The sequence below is a fragment of the Neophocaena asiaeorientalis genome, unplaced genomic scaffold (assembly GCF_003031525.2).
Source record: "Neophocaena asiaeorientalis asiaeorientalis breed wild unplaced genomic scaffold, Neophocaena_asiaeorientalis_V1.1 scaffold43, whole genome shotgun sequence".
Classification (NCBI taxonomy): Eukaryota; Metazoa; Chordata; class Mammalia; order Artiodactyla; family Phocoenidae; genus Neophocaena; species Neophocaena asiaeorientalis.
Window position 1 is genome coordinate 6,829,040 of NW_020173674.1, and position 13,969 is coordinate 6,843,008.

Here is a 13,969-nt window from a genome sequence, read left to right on the forward strand (position 1 = left end):
TCCGCCCGGGCCGCCGCCCGCAGGCCCCGCACCCCGCGGCCCCGCCAGCCGAGCCCAGCCGCCGCCCGCAGGGAGTGCTTTGTTCCTACCCAATTCCTCCGACTCCGCCCCCTGCCCACCCCTCCGTGTGGGCAGGGCCTCTCTTAAAAGGGCAACGGCTGATGCGCCCACGTTGCCCCAGGTCGCAGAGAGCAGAGAACAGGCAATTGGCCACCAATAGAAGGGGAGCAGGAAAAAGGGGTGAGGGAAGAGGGCAAAAGCGGAGCGTGCGGTTCTTTCGCGGTTCTCCACCCCCACACACAACACTTTAATTATTTATTCTGCCTTATTATAACTCTCAAGGATCTTAAAAGTGGGGGGGGGGGTGGTCAGGAGACTGAGGATAAGTCCATAATTGATCCCTAATTGACTGACACCCTGTCAGTATCTGAGTACCTGGTCTGGGCCTGAGGTGGGATAGGATGATGGTGTCGGGATGCTCGGGGGAAGGAGGGGAAGCTACCAAGGGGACTGGAACCCTAAATCTCACTCAAGGGTGGGGAATGAGCACTGGATGGCTGAGGAGGTTGCAGGGTTCCTTTAGAGATCGACGCCTGTTTCTGCTTTTGAGGAGGCTGTGGCCTCCTCATCAGAACAAAAGTATCACATAGTCCTCTCCCGCCTCATCCTTTGAGTGGGGAAACTGAGCAGAAACAAGCCCAACTCATCTCTCAGGGCATCAAGGAGACCAGACTGTGAAAGCATGAGAGGCCAAAAGTAGGAAAAAGACGAGCAGAGCTGGGGCTTACATGCACACTCAGAACCAAGAAAAGAAAAAATCACACAAGAGGAACAGCTGTTTTTCTACAGGGATTTTCTCAGGAGGGGTTCTTTAGTGTCGCAGCTGCTGCAGGCTGTGCAGAGCTTCAGCACAAGCCCGGATAAGGCTACACAGCTGGATGCTAGTCTCCAGGGAGGTGCTAGAGCCCAGCTCAGCTGAGGCCCAGGTCAGTTTCTGCAGGAGAGCCTCTTGTGTGCAGACCACGACATCTGCATTTGGAGGCACAGCAGGAGGGGGCGGCCCCTGGACTGCCTTGAGCCCTGCTGCAGCTCCCTCACAGTGCTCTGGACGGGGTACTGGGGGCTGAGGGGCAGGCCGAGAGCCCAAGGGGGGCTCCGAAGCAGAGGCGAGCTGGTGCTCCCGAGCTTGGGAGAGGGCAGCCTGGGCATTCAGAGCTAAAAGAGGAAAAAGCCGGTGGAATGGTCAGGATACCTGGCTCACCTCAGCCCTGAGCCACTTCCCTACTCTTTACTGTTCTGCTCTCTCTCTAGTTGAGATGTTTTCCCTGCCCCAGTATAAGGCAATTTATCCATTTTCTTCTTTGTATCAGAGTTATTTATGCCCTTGCTTCATCTCTCTCATCAGAACTATGCCTAATAAGCTCAGACTTTCCATGATCTCTGGCACACGGTAGGTGCTTGGTGCTCTTACTGAATGAATGGTCCTTTCCAGAGCTGAAAGGAAAAAGCAACTCACCCCCGCCTCACCCACAAATACCACTGTCACCTCCCACCTACTGTTCCTGAGCCTTTCTCACCACACTTCTTCACCAAGCACACTCGACACCTCACCCGGATTATCTTTGTCCACGTCTGAGTCGAGCTCCTGGCAAGCCACGCAGTAGATTTTCCGCTGTTTGTCTTGGAGGAGGATCGTCTAGGGGCCAGAAAGCACACGGGGCAGGGGTGAGACGCCGGGCGATAGGGTCCAGAGGGGAGCGCTGGTCAAGCGCCGTGTGGCCTGGTCCGCGGCCCCATCCTGGATCCCACGTCCCGAGTCTCTCCTCACCCCGCAGTCCGCGCACGTCTCGCCCAGCATGCGGTAACCACGCAGCAGGTAGTCGCCCATGAGCCGGGAGATGCGATCCTGCCGCTCCCGCCGCGCTTGCAGCACCTTCGTCTCCGCTTCGGTCGGGGGCTCCCAGGAAAAGTCGTCGACTTCTGGGGGAAGAGAGGCACAAGGGGCCGGGGGGTCTTGCCGAAGCAGGCTGCATCCCGCAACCCGCAGCCACAAACCCCCGCAGCCCAAGTCCTCACCAGAGCCGTTCAGGGCCATGTTACCGTTGTCGCCGCTAGACTCACCGGAAGTGACGCACAAGCCGCGCGCCTTCCGCTTGGCTCCGCCCCCTCCGTGTGGGGCCGAGGATGAGGGCGGAAATGACGCTCTGTGTGCTCCGACGTCGCGATGCCCAGAGTGGGGCGTGTCTGCCGCAGACTAGACCCTGTCCCATTGGTGTGCCCCTCGGTGGGAGCCTGTGGACAAGAACTTTCGACTGGCCGGGCCTGAGGAGGGGCGTCTCCGTGATAATGCAGCCCAAAGTCGCAGGGCCCGGAAGTGGCTGCGCAGAGTCGCTCTTCCTTCCCGCCGCGGAGGGAGGGGACCGGTTGGCTTGAGAAATCTCCGCTGGCCTCCGCCTCCCCTGGAGTTTCCCTTTCCGCACTGGCAGGACCCGGGACAGGCGGGGCAGTGGCAACATCACAACACCCTTGATAACAAACGGCCCTTTACGCGTGCGTGGAGCCTTCTCGGGCCTCAGTCCTTCCCTTCTCACTTCAACTGGCAAGGCGGGCCAGGCGGCGATCGTTCTCGCTGCCTTTCAGCTTATTTCAAGACCCCTCCCCTTCTGCACGTTCGGTGTTACAGTCTGCCCACCCGCTATCTTCCCCACCCAAAGGCCTGGGACTGATTCAAAGTCAGCCCCTAAGAAGACATTTTGTTTTGTTGAAGTTTGAACCCTCGAAAGGCAGCTGACCGCGGGTGGGGGGCTGGAAATCGCTGTGCTGGGCATGCGCAGTTTCGGTTCCAGCCGCAACTGAGTGATACATGCTGGAGGGTGGGGATGAGGGGTTTATTACACATGCCTGTGACCGTTATGCTCTTATTGAGTGCGTTGCTGTTAAAATTACTAGTGCTCCCTGACCATTGGCCTTGGTGGGGTTTTTTTTTTTTCCTCTTTGTTCTTTTTCCATACACCTCCTCTCTTTGTAGGTTTGAAGAAGCCAGGTGGAGCAGGCAGCAGTCCCCAGATGTGCAGCCTGCAGTGCCTCAAGGCAGTACACCAGGTCAGTGGAGAAGGAGCTAGGACTTAGACTCCCGTGATCTCATCGGCAATCTCCTTCTCTGACTGGCAGCACATGCTTTCAGTTTTACCTGAAGATAGAGCACCCTCCTTCTGCCCCATCTTCCTCCTACATAGACTCCCTGGAACTTACATTTTCTGACTCTTCCTGCCTCCTGCTTCCTTGGAGAGCCCTGTGCCCCACGTCACTCTGTCCATCTACCAGCAGCCTCTTGGGCAGCAGTGTACCTGACTCAGGGCCTGACACCAGGTCAGTTCTGCCAAAATGACTAGGCACTCTTGGCCTCTAGCCTATATGCACAGACCCTTCGGGTTCTTACTATCTTCAGCTCCCAGCACGCCCCACCCCCCCACCGAATTCCTCGATGCACCCTTCTGTGTCATCATAATAGCCCATATCCACTCAGCAGCTTACCCTGTCTGACACCAACTAAGATCCTTACACTCATCCTCCCATTTACTCCCTTTCATTTATTCCTCATGACAACTACTCTCTTCTGGGTGGGGTTTGGGAGTGGAAAGGTAGCGCCTCACAGTCCAGGTCTGCCCCATTGTAACAACCAATGACTCATCCTGACATGCAGCAACAAAGACCCAATGCAGCCAAAAAAAGAAAAAAAAAAAGACTCATCCTGGGAGTACAGAAGTTTCCACCTCCTTTCAGGCAGTATTTACAGAGATGCACACACATATTAAACATGAATGGAGGGAAATTCATTACTGCTATGGACAAAAAAATAGATGAATCATTAGAACTTTGCTGGCTCACTTGGGAGAGGAGGGGCAGGGCATGGGATGCTTGGTAAGGAAGAATGGCAACAGCTGAGTCATCTTACAGCTCAGCCCTTTCTACAGGCTATCATGCGAATCTTATATCTATTCTGAGATGACAGTAAAAGGTCTCAGCTTTTCCCCCCTAATGGGTCTTGGCTGCTATAAGGGAGCTTTATCCCTCTTCCGGGAAATTTCCTTGAGACAAACTCCCATAGGAAACCATATATGAGGCATTTATTACTCTTTGGGCTCCTATTGTCTTACTTTAGGCTTACAGTACTGCTACAGGTGCCCCAAAGAAATCTAGATAAATTCTTGTGATCAGCTCCACTGCCCTAGAAAACACTCCTAGCCCTTCTGTTAAAACAAGGCAAAAATGAGACATTATTATGACAGGGGGACAGAAATACCCTCTATCAAGGTAGTCTCCTTTTAATAAAAGTCACAGCTGTGCAAGTCAAGCCCAAGTCCTGACAGACGTCTATAGAACGCTCCACCCAACAACAGCAGGTCATATTCTTCTCAAATATACATGCTCCAGAACAGACCATATGTTAGGCCATAAAGCAAGTCTCAATACACTTAAAAGGGTTGAAATAATACAAAGTATGTTCTCAGATCACAGTGGAATGAAATTAGCAATCAGTAAAAGAAGGAAATTTGGGAAATTCACAAATATGTGGAAATTAGACAACACCCTCTTAAATAACTAATGGGTCATAGAAGAAAACACATGGGAAATTAGAAACTGCTTGGAGATTAATGAAAACACAGCATAACAACACTTGTGAGATACAGCCAAAGCAGTGCTTAGAGGGCAATTTATAGTTGTATATTCTTATATTTAAAAGAAAAAAAAAAGTCTCGATTCAGTAACCTAATCTTCCACCTTAAGAAACTAGAAAAAACAGCAAACTAAACCCAAAGCAAGCAGAAGGAAGACTAGAATAGATTAGAGAAAATCAACTCACCTACAAGTCAGTTCTTTAGAAGATCAACAAAATTGCCAAACCATTAGCAAGACTGACCAACTCAAGCCCAGGTCAGCCAAAGGGTGTGAACCTTGCCGCTCCAGCTGGAAAGCAATGTTGCTGTGGTTGCTGAGTCAAGGAGTCCCCACATGTGAGATAGATAATGTCAGGACCCTGCCGCCTAATAGAGGGCTTTGGACGGCAATGTTCTCAGCTAACTGTGGAAACAAATCGTGGCTGATCAAACTCTCTAGATCACTTATGCAGATGCCCATGCTAAAGGCCCATTCTCTGATGAGACCGACATGAATCAAGCTGTTGTTCGAGCCTGCACTGCCCAGATTGTCTCCATTTCTGCCTGGACCCATCACGATACCAGATATGGCAACATGTCCACCATCACAGAGTGGGCACAAAGTGAAGGACTCTATGCTGCCCATGCAGAAGCCACCACTCCGTGCCAGATTTGTGATCCCGGTCAAAAGTTCATCTGTTTGTCCTGTGAAGAGGCTACAGTGTATGTGGCATTGCCCCTGCCCACTCCTGAGAGATTGAATGCATGGGACCTTTGACTCCTTCCTGGGGCTATGGATGGTGTCTCACACTTTTTCAGGTTACAGTGGTACTGTTTCAGGCCAATCAGCCAACTTTGGTCACCCCATTGTGGTTCTTGAGACGAATCTGTGTAATTGTTTTTGGCTTTCTGGACCAATTGAAGTCTAACAATGGTGCACCTTTCATCTCAGGCCACTCAACAATGGGCGGATAGTCTAGGTATTTGGTGATCCTTCTATCCTCCCTGTCATCCACAAGCATGTGGTACTGTTGAGCACTGAAATAGCTCCTCAAAAATTAGCTCAAAGAGATTTCTGGCTCTCCCTCCTGGTCCACACACCTTAGTACAGCAGTTCAATAACCGAATGTGGCTGTCCCCAGGATGGGACCATCTCATCTAGGCCATGTCCTTCATAATGATTGAGATGAGAGGGGTGGGGTTTATATAGACCAGTTTTGAAAATTTAGGGTTCCACGTTCACCATTCCTGGACATAATGCTTCTCTCTTTCCCTTAACAGCAACCCCAGGTCAGCCTGATTGGTGCAACTCCGGGAGATAGCCCAGTCAGAAAGGGGCCTAGGGGATTCTCAACCACCTGGATTCTCTAATTTGACTGACACGGTCCTAGATCATGAGAATACCTGGAGTGCTTGGCACGCACACCTCTCTCTCTGAGTCCCCGAACAGTGGCCTACATGTAGAGTGGGGGACATAGTGGGCTCCTGTATGTTTTATAAAAATGTCCTTGTCCTTCTTGCACCTGACCCTTCCAGATGAAAAGTGTAAGTAGGAGGTGATTGGAAAAAAGGTGAAGTTCTAACTACTAGGATAGAACACATCGATTTTGTGACACTGGAGGGAGAATAACAACCTTGGCACTTGGGGAGGGGACACCTCAGACCCTGGGAGAAATGGAGGAAAGAAAGACACTTACAGTCTTTGTCTTTCCAAACCACTTGGAGCCTTCTTCACTGAGGACAACATCTTGGTCCAACTCGCCCAAACTATTTCAAGTGACTTAAATTTAACTGACTGCTGAGTCTGCCGTGCTCCACTAGACAGTTCTGACCTGGATTTGATTGCCATTCTGCTTAACCTTACCAAGAGATTGGAAGCAGCAGCGGGTAGCCTCAGCTCCTGTACCTCCTACATAAAATACCTGTCAACAACATCACCTCCACATACAGATCCCAGGCCCAATCCTGAAGCTATCACCACTCAATCATGCCATGGAGTAGATGAATGGCATCTGGCTGGTGGCATGGGCAAACAGGACTAACTGCCCTTAGCCAAGCCCTCCAAAAACAAGGACTAGACTTAATTATTTGGATTGGGCTGGAAGCCCTAAGGCCTATGGACTTGAAGGGAGGCACTGTCAACCTGGGCCCCCTCTAGCTGATGTAAGTCCCACTTGGGGGTGCCATGTTTTTTCCCAGAAGCACCACTAGTACCCTTGAGACTGCATGATTGACGTGGAAGTCACACATTAACTTGTCTCTCTCCAGAAAACAGAGTGACTTGAAATTTATCCTTGACTTTAGCCTACTTGCAAACTAACACATGAGCCTGCCACAGGTTCATGCATGCTGGCAGAAGATAGGAGACTCCTGGGTCAGAGAAAAAGGACCTTCTTACTCATGGCTGGAAGCATTAATCCAGGTACAGCAGATATATTGATTGCACAGACTCTAGTCTGCAAGGAAGAAGTACAGGAGAAATCCATCATCCATAGCAACCTTGGTCAGTGAACTGAGGCTCTCCTGAATGCCTTCTGGGCCAAGGTGGAAAGGTTGATGCAGAGAACTAAGGAGCGAGCCACCTGGCTTCCTAAGGTAGATATGATGCTTTATGGATTTGTTCATCTGGGAGGCATGGATGAGGTCAGTACTGCAAGTTGGCTTCATCCTGCTGCTTGTAGTTCTGTTGGTAGTAGCTTTAATTAAATGCTGTATGACACAAATTGAACAGATTTGGTCCTAGCCTCTGTCGATCAGATTTGCCAACAGAGTGGTGAACTCATGGGAAAATTCGCCCAAAGCCAAGACAGTGTAGAAATGAGGGGTGGATATTACTGTAAGACAATTCTCCAGGGATCTCTTGAGTTTCTGCGCATTTTGCAAGCAAGGCAAGTGACTGCCTTTGTCCTGGACTCTCTTCTCAAGGATGTTGGTACAGTGAATAGCCATGGAAGATGGAGACAGAATCTCCCTCCAGTGCAAAGGGCAGTCATTAGAAAAGACTTGCGTTCTTAAGTTTAGTGTCCTCTCCCATACCACAGTCCACTGTGTGCAGGAGTCTATCTAGGTCATTGGTGCCACCCCCACGGGACCTGGGGACAAGAGGACTGATGTTAATATGCTGATGATCATGCTATTTACTGTGCCATGAATAATGGTCCTTTGTCTCTGACCCAGGAATCTCCTGTCTTCTGCCAGCATGCACGAACCTGTGGTAGGCTCACTTGTGTTTGCAAGTAAGGTAAAACCTCAGACCCGGGACTTCCCTGGTGGCGCAGTGGTTAAGAATACACCTGTCAATGCAGGGGATACAGGTTCGAGCCCTGGTCCAGGAAGATCCCACATGCCGCGGAGCAACTAAGCCCCTGCGCCACAACTACTGAGCCCGTATGCCTCAACTACTGAAGCCTATGCGCCTAGAGCCTGTGCTCCGCAACAAAGAGAAGCCACTGCAATGAGAAGTCAGCGCACCGCAACGAAGAGTAGTCCCCGCTTGCTGCAACTGAGAAAGCCCGTGCACAGCAACGAAGATCCAACGCAGCCAAAATAAATTAATTAAAAAAAAAAAAAGACTCCACACTCCTAATGCAGGGGGCCCGGGTTCGATCGCTGGTCGGGGAACTAGATCCCACATGCATGTCGCAACTAAGAGTTCCCATGCTGCAACTAAGGAGCCCACAAGCCACAACTAAGGAGCCTGCCTGCTGCAACTAAGACCTGGCGCAACCAAATAAATAAAATAAATACATAAAAAATTAAACAAAAAACCTCAGACCCATCATAGTCCTTGACAAGGGAGCAAGCACATAGAAGGTCTCAGAAGTGCTGGTGGTAAAGCCCATTCAGACCAGTAACGGTGGGTAGACTAGCTGTTTGGGAAGTGTGGGACCCTTCCCTACCCTCATGTGAACCAGCCCAACATCTGTCCCTACCTGTGGCACAGTGGATGTGGCAGTAGTTAGGCCTGTCCCTGAGTAACAGCACACCCCACGGCAGCATATTCACACACAGCTCAGTTACAGCTCCCACTTGACTGCCTCATCTGGTGGGTCAGGTTCACATGACAACGAGTGGCCTATGCTGTGTAGCCGAGGCTCTGAAAATCGTAACTGGCATTATTTTATCATCACGGCAACAGGCCTCCGGAAGGGGTCGACTTTTCTTCTTGTCTTTCACTGCAATGTGAATTGACCTGACGTTTCTGGGAAACAAGAAAGGACTAGATGATACAGTAGCAAAAATAATAATACTCGGGCTTCCCTGGTGGCGCAGTGGTTGAGAGTCCGCCTGCCGATGCAGGGGACACGGGTTCGTGCCACGGTCCGGGAAGATCCCACATGCCGCGGAGCGGCTGTGCCCGTGAGCCATGGCCGCTGAGCCTGCGCGTCCGGAGCCTGTTGCTCCGCAACGGGAGAGGCCACAACAGTGAGAGGCCCGCGTACCCCAAAAAAAAAAAAAAAAAAAAAAGAAACAGCAACAAAAAAATAATAATACTCAACTTTTGGTGTATTTTTTCTTGGGGCCGGGCACTATACTAAGAGCTTGAATTATCTCCTTTAATCCTCAGGACAAGTCTGCGAGTTATGTCTCTCAATGTGCAGATGGAGAAGCTGAAGCCTGGACAGATTAAGAGATTTAGTCACAGTCACCCTGCTGGGATGTGGCAGGGCTGTGACCCCATCTGGTCAGCGCACGTCCAGAGCTGGATTCTCACCAGTGGACTTTTCCTGGGTTCGGAAGGTGGAGACGAGGGGCAGGGCTGAAGATCCTCTCTGACTGATCAAGCATGAAGACTGGTTCATTGTGTTTTCCAATCCCATCTCTCAGTGCCCTTCATCACAGCAGGGGCACAACAGAGGGGCTCAGTGACAGTTTCAGTAAAGTGTCTTTGGAGAGACATGCTTCAGGGCAGAATGGTCCCCTCCAGGCTTCTGAAACTTCCAACCGTCATCTTTAGAACCTACAACCCTTAGAGCCATTTCTTTCTTCAGAGTCTAGAAGCTTCCCGAAGACATTCAGAACTCAGAGAGGTGACACAGAGCCTGGCGCATGGTCAGCCCTCTTTCAATGTTATTCTCCCCCTCCCCCCAGGCAGCCAGCTCCCACCCACAGCCCACTGTGGACCCCAGACCCAGATAATGATGAAAAGAGCTAACATATACTGAGGACTTACCATGTGCCCAGCATCCAACAAGGCTTCATGAATGTCAGCTCCTTTGCTTCGTTGTCTAAAAATGAGGAAAGGAGGCCTAGAGGAGCTGAAGAATTTCCCCGATGCACACAGCTGGTGCGGAAGATCGAATGCCAGAAAACCACCACCGTGTTATGCTGCCTCCTGAAATGAAACTTCCCTCACGCAGGCTGCTGCTGCCTCGTCCAGCCAGTTCCCCTAAGGGGGCATTGGGAACCCTGGGTTTGGGTTCTGGCTCTGCCGTTAACCAGCCATGAAACCTTGGCCCAGTCCCTTGCCATCTCTGAGCCTCAAGAACCCCTCTGCACAAAGGAACCCTTCCCTAACATTTAAGCAGTCTGATCATTCCCCGGGGCTGGGGTCCCAGGGCTCTTCCTTGCCACATTCTAGCAAAGCCCCTCATTGCCCTCATATCTTTAGGACATTTGTGGGACCCCGCTCATTCCTCCCTCCCAGGAGCACTGTGTAGGTTTTGGATCAGGCCGGCTTAAGTTCAATCCCCACATCTTACTCACCAGATGATGCAAGTCTAATTGTTCCGTCTTTCAGAGTTCCGTGGTCTCAGTCCATTCAGTCAATCAGCCAACTTCAGCACCCTCTGCCTGCCAGGCCCTGTACTAGGATCTGGAGGCAAGGTTGTACCTCCCTGAGAGGGCGGTGAGACGCACCGTAAGTAACCAAGCCCACAAAGAAGAATGTTTCAGGCTGTGCTGAAGACCAGCAGGAGACAAAGCGGGGATGTGACCCAAAGGGCCGGGGACGGCTGTTTTAGAGAAATGCCTTCTGGAGGCAGGACCCCAAGACATGAAGGATCAGGCCACGCCGAGGACCTTGCAGGCCCAGGTGAGCAGACAGAAGCTGCTGGACGGTTTTGTTGTTGTTGTTTTGTTTTGTTTTTAAATTAATTGTTGGAGGTTTTTTAAGCCAAGAAGGATCATGGTTGGAATTAGGTTTTTGTTGGTTTTTAAAAAATTAATTAATTTATTTATTTGGTTGCGCTGGCTCGTAGTTGCAGCAGGTGGGCTCCTTGGTTGTGGCATGTGAAATCTAGTTCCCTGAACAGGGATCGAACCCAGGCCCCCTGCATTGAGAGTGCGGAGTCTTAACCACTGCCCCACCAGAGAAGTCCCTGGAATTAAGGGGAGGTTGTTTGTTTGTTTGTTTTTATTTTTGGCTGCATTGGGTCTTTGTTGCTGCACGCAGGCTTTCTCTAGTTGCAGCAAGCGGGGTCTACCCTTCGTTGTGCTGCGCGGGTTTCTCATTGCAGTGGCTTCTCTTGCTGCGGAGCACGGGCTCTAGGTGCGCAGGCTCAGTAGTTGTGGCGCACGGGCTTAGTTGCTCCGCGGCATGTGGGATCTTCCCGGACCAGGGCTCAAACCCGTGTCCCCTGCATTGGCAGGTGGATTCTTAACCCCTGCGCCACCAGGGAGGCCCTGGAATTAGGTTTTAAGAGGTGACTCTGGCACCAGGTGGAGGAAGGACAGGGCCAGGCAGAAATGGCAGTGGGGAGACCCGTTAGGCAACAGAAGTGATCTGGACTGACCACAGAGGTCATGGTCTCCTTGGACTTGCAGGAGAACTTACATCTAGGAGGCATGCTAGTCGATTCAAGGAAGATGGGGTGGCTGGGTGTGGTGACACAGGAGATGCGGAGAGAAAAGTTGCACAGGCCACGGACACTACCTGCGTTGGACTGTCGCAGTAGCCCTGCAGATCCACTCTGCATCCTTGTCCGCCCTGCCTCATGCCTCGAGGCTCACCTTGCCTGCTGTGTTCCCTCCCCAGCACCCCCTGCCCGCAGGCTTCCTTTGGGGTTCAGCCCCTGGGGGGCCCAGCTGGACAGGAAGAGACCGGGGGTAATATTTATTTCCGCAGCTCCCTCCCCACAGGCTGCACGAGGACAGGTCCCACCGGATTGTGCTGAAGGCCGCCGCTCCCCAGGGCAGCCCCCCTTCCGGCTCCAGCTCCGGTGGCTGCAGACTTAGGTTAATGTTCATCACCCGCGGGAGGGTGCACACTGCTGGGTTCCTGATGAGCTGAGGAGTTTGGCACCGACAGCAGGTAAACTCATGGAGCACTCACTGTGTGCCGCTTGCCCTCACGGCTCCCGGTGGCTCAGTCCCCTCAACAGCCCCCCAACAAGGGCTGCCTTCCCCCCATCCTACTCTCAGCAGCATCAGACAGCCTTGGCCGTGCCCTCCTCCCAAAACACTCGCTCCTCTGGGCTCTTCCTGCATCACACTCCGGGTTTTCCTCTCTGCTCCCTCCAGCTGCTCCTTCTAAGTCACTTCTGACGCTGCCTCTTCTTTCTGATCTGGGAGTCGTTACCTCCCTGGTTCGCCTTGGGCCCTCTTCTCTCCCCAGGCGAGCCCACCCTTTCCCATGGCCATAAATGCCCCTGTAGGCGGAGGACCCCAAGTCTGTGTCTCCAGGGCAGACATTCTGTTTGAGCTCCAGACCCCTGGATTGAGACATCTCCACATGGATGACACAAGCATCTCAAACTTGGCAAGTTGCAAACAGAGCCCCACACTCTCCCCCAGGTCTCCCTCTCTTCTGCCGCCTTCCTCACCCACCCAGGGGCTCAGGCCAAACACCTGGGAGCCATTCACACCACCCGCCTCTTGTGCACCCTCCACTTTACCTAGTCTCTAGATTCCACTCCCCAAACACATCTCCACCGCGTCCAAGCCGAGTCCTCTCTCCTGGGACGATGGCATCAGCACCCCCTCTTGCTCTGATACAGCCCCATGGCAATGAAAATAAAACTCAGATTCCTCACCGTGGCCTCCCGCCTCCGCCTCCGGATGCCCTCTCTCCACCTCCCCACCCCGTTGCTCCGCTGGCCTTCTCTCAGCTCCTAGAAGAAATGAATCTCTTTCCTACCCTTCACCCCGCATGCCCCTGTGTAAATTGTCTCCTTAACACAGGCCCCTCGACTCCTCGGGCGTCCTACAGGCTCTCCCCACCGCCTGGCTGTTAACTCCTGCTCCTTCTCCAGCTCCTGGCTCAAAAGTCCCTTTGGGCTTCCCTGGTGGCACAGTGGTTGAGAGTCCGCCTGCCGATGCAGGGGACACGGGTTCGTGCCACGGTCCGGGAGGATCCCACATGCCGCGGAGCGGCTGGGCCCGTGAGCCATGGCTTCTGAGCCTGCGCGTCCGGAGCCTGTGCTCTGCAACAGGAGAGGCCACAACAGTGAGAGGCCCGCGTACCGCAAAAAAAAAAAAAAAAAAAAAAAGTCCCTTTGTCAGAAGGGCTTCCTGGACCTCCAGGTCCCACCACCTCTCTTGTTCCCAGCTCCTTCGTCGTCTCTGTTCCAGCACCGGCCTCTGTCCCAGCCTCAGCCACGTATGAATTGATTTGTCAGATGTCTGTCTCCTCTAGTACAGAAGCCCCGGCAGGGCAGAGATTCGTTCCACTTGTTAGCAGGAGCACGCGGGAGGTTCCTAGTCTGTTGAGTGAATATATCCCCATTTTACAGGTGAGAAAACAGAGACTCAGAGAGATTAGGACTCTAACCCTGGTCTGTTTATGCTGTGTTCCAAGGGCCAGGTTCAGATGAGTATGGGGGAAAAATGACTAGAAAATGCTCAGCCCTACACGTGGCAAGTGGTGAGCACTCAGTACTACTCCCTGCCTCAGTGTGGGACCAGAGCCCCGAGGGAGTGTGCGGGCAGCCCTTACACACCCTCACAGCCCCCCTGGGGACATGGGATTGCCCCCATCCTACCTCTGCAATACCTGTGAACAGGGTCTGAGCCCACTGAGCAATTCGGGCAGGGGTCCACCAAAGAGTCTCCCTCAGTTCCCCCAAATGAGCCCACCCTCAAAGTGAAAACCATGAGTTCCTTGCATGGTGTGCCTGGAGGCAAGTCCCTGAACCTGCTTTCCCTCAGTCAGCCTGCAGCCCCCGTTCCCCTCGGAGAGAGAGTGTCACCCTGACTTGGCTGTGTCCCACTCTGGATGCGCCCTGGTCACACCTACCCCCTGCTGAATTCTGTGAGCCAGAGACTGAATCCTGGGGTCTCCTGGCTAGGTGCCCAGGATATGGCCTGGGCCCCAGGGCACTGCAGCCCTCAAGGGCCTCCCTTCCAGACTAGCGGACGGACAAGCCTGGCTC

The 13,969-nt window shown here is 52.6% G+C and overlaps 2 protein-coding genes and 1 long non-coding RNA gene across 4 annotated transcripts in view; 1 reads left to right on the forward strand and 2 right to left on the reverse strand.

Moving 5' to 3' along the window:
- FAM89B (family with sequence similarity 89 member B) overlaps positions 1-136 on the reverse strand; it is a 1,919-nt gene extending 1,783 nt beyond the window's left edge. Inside the window, exon 1 of the mRNA XM_024749210.1 lies at positions 3-136. The gene's annotated coding sequence lies outside the window, so the exon portion shown is untranslated. The remainder of the gene's footprint in view (positions 1-2) is intronic.
- LOC112402347 (uncharacterized) overlaps positions 1-8,022 on the forward strand; it is a 10,876-nt gene extending 2,854 nt beyond the window's left edge. Inside the window, exons 2-3 of the long non-coding RNA XR_003003695.1 lie at positions 3,029-3,102; positions 7,964-8,022. This is a non-coding gene — a long non-coding RNA (uncharacterized LOC112402347). The remainder of the gene's footprint in view (positions 1-3,028; positions 3,103-7,963) is intronic.
- On the reverse strand, positions 837-2,125 carry ZNRD2 (zinc ribbon domain containing 2). Of its 2 annotated transcripts, XM_024749209.1 has the most exons (4): positions 2,077-2,125; positions 1,829-1,980; positions 1,612-1,696; positions 837-1,215 (listed from the first exon to the last, which is right to left on the reverse strand). In XM_024749209.1, exons 1-4 carry the CDS (start codon positions 2,093-2,095, stop codon positions 872-874), a joined length of 600 nt encoding a protein of 199 aa, XP_024604977.1. In that variant the 5' UTR covers positions 2,096-2,125; the 3' UTR covers positions 837-871. The 2 variants fall into 2 exon arrangements, with proteins under 2 accessions (XP_024604977.1, XP_024604976.1); XM_024749208.1 differs by having other exon boundaries at positions 1,829-2,095.
- Positions 8,023-13,969: the final 5,947 nt, after the last annotated feature.

Bases quoted from the DNA above. Each gene is read 5' to 3' on its own strand.
- ZNRD2 (XM_024749208.1), bottom strand. From the start codon at position 2,095: ATGGCCCTGAACGGCTCTGGTGAGGACTTGGGCTGCGGGGGTTTGTGG. The intron at 1,697-1,828 runs GTGAGGAGAGAC...TCTGGCCCCTAG, and splicing joins AGACGTGCGCGGACTGCGGG to ACGATCCTCCTCCAAGACAA. The intron at 1,216-1,611 runs GTGAGGTGTCGA...TTCCTCTTTTAG, and splicing joins CGTGGACAAAGATAATCCGG to CTCTGAATGCCCAGGCTGCC.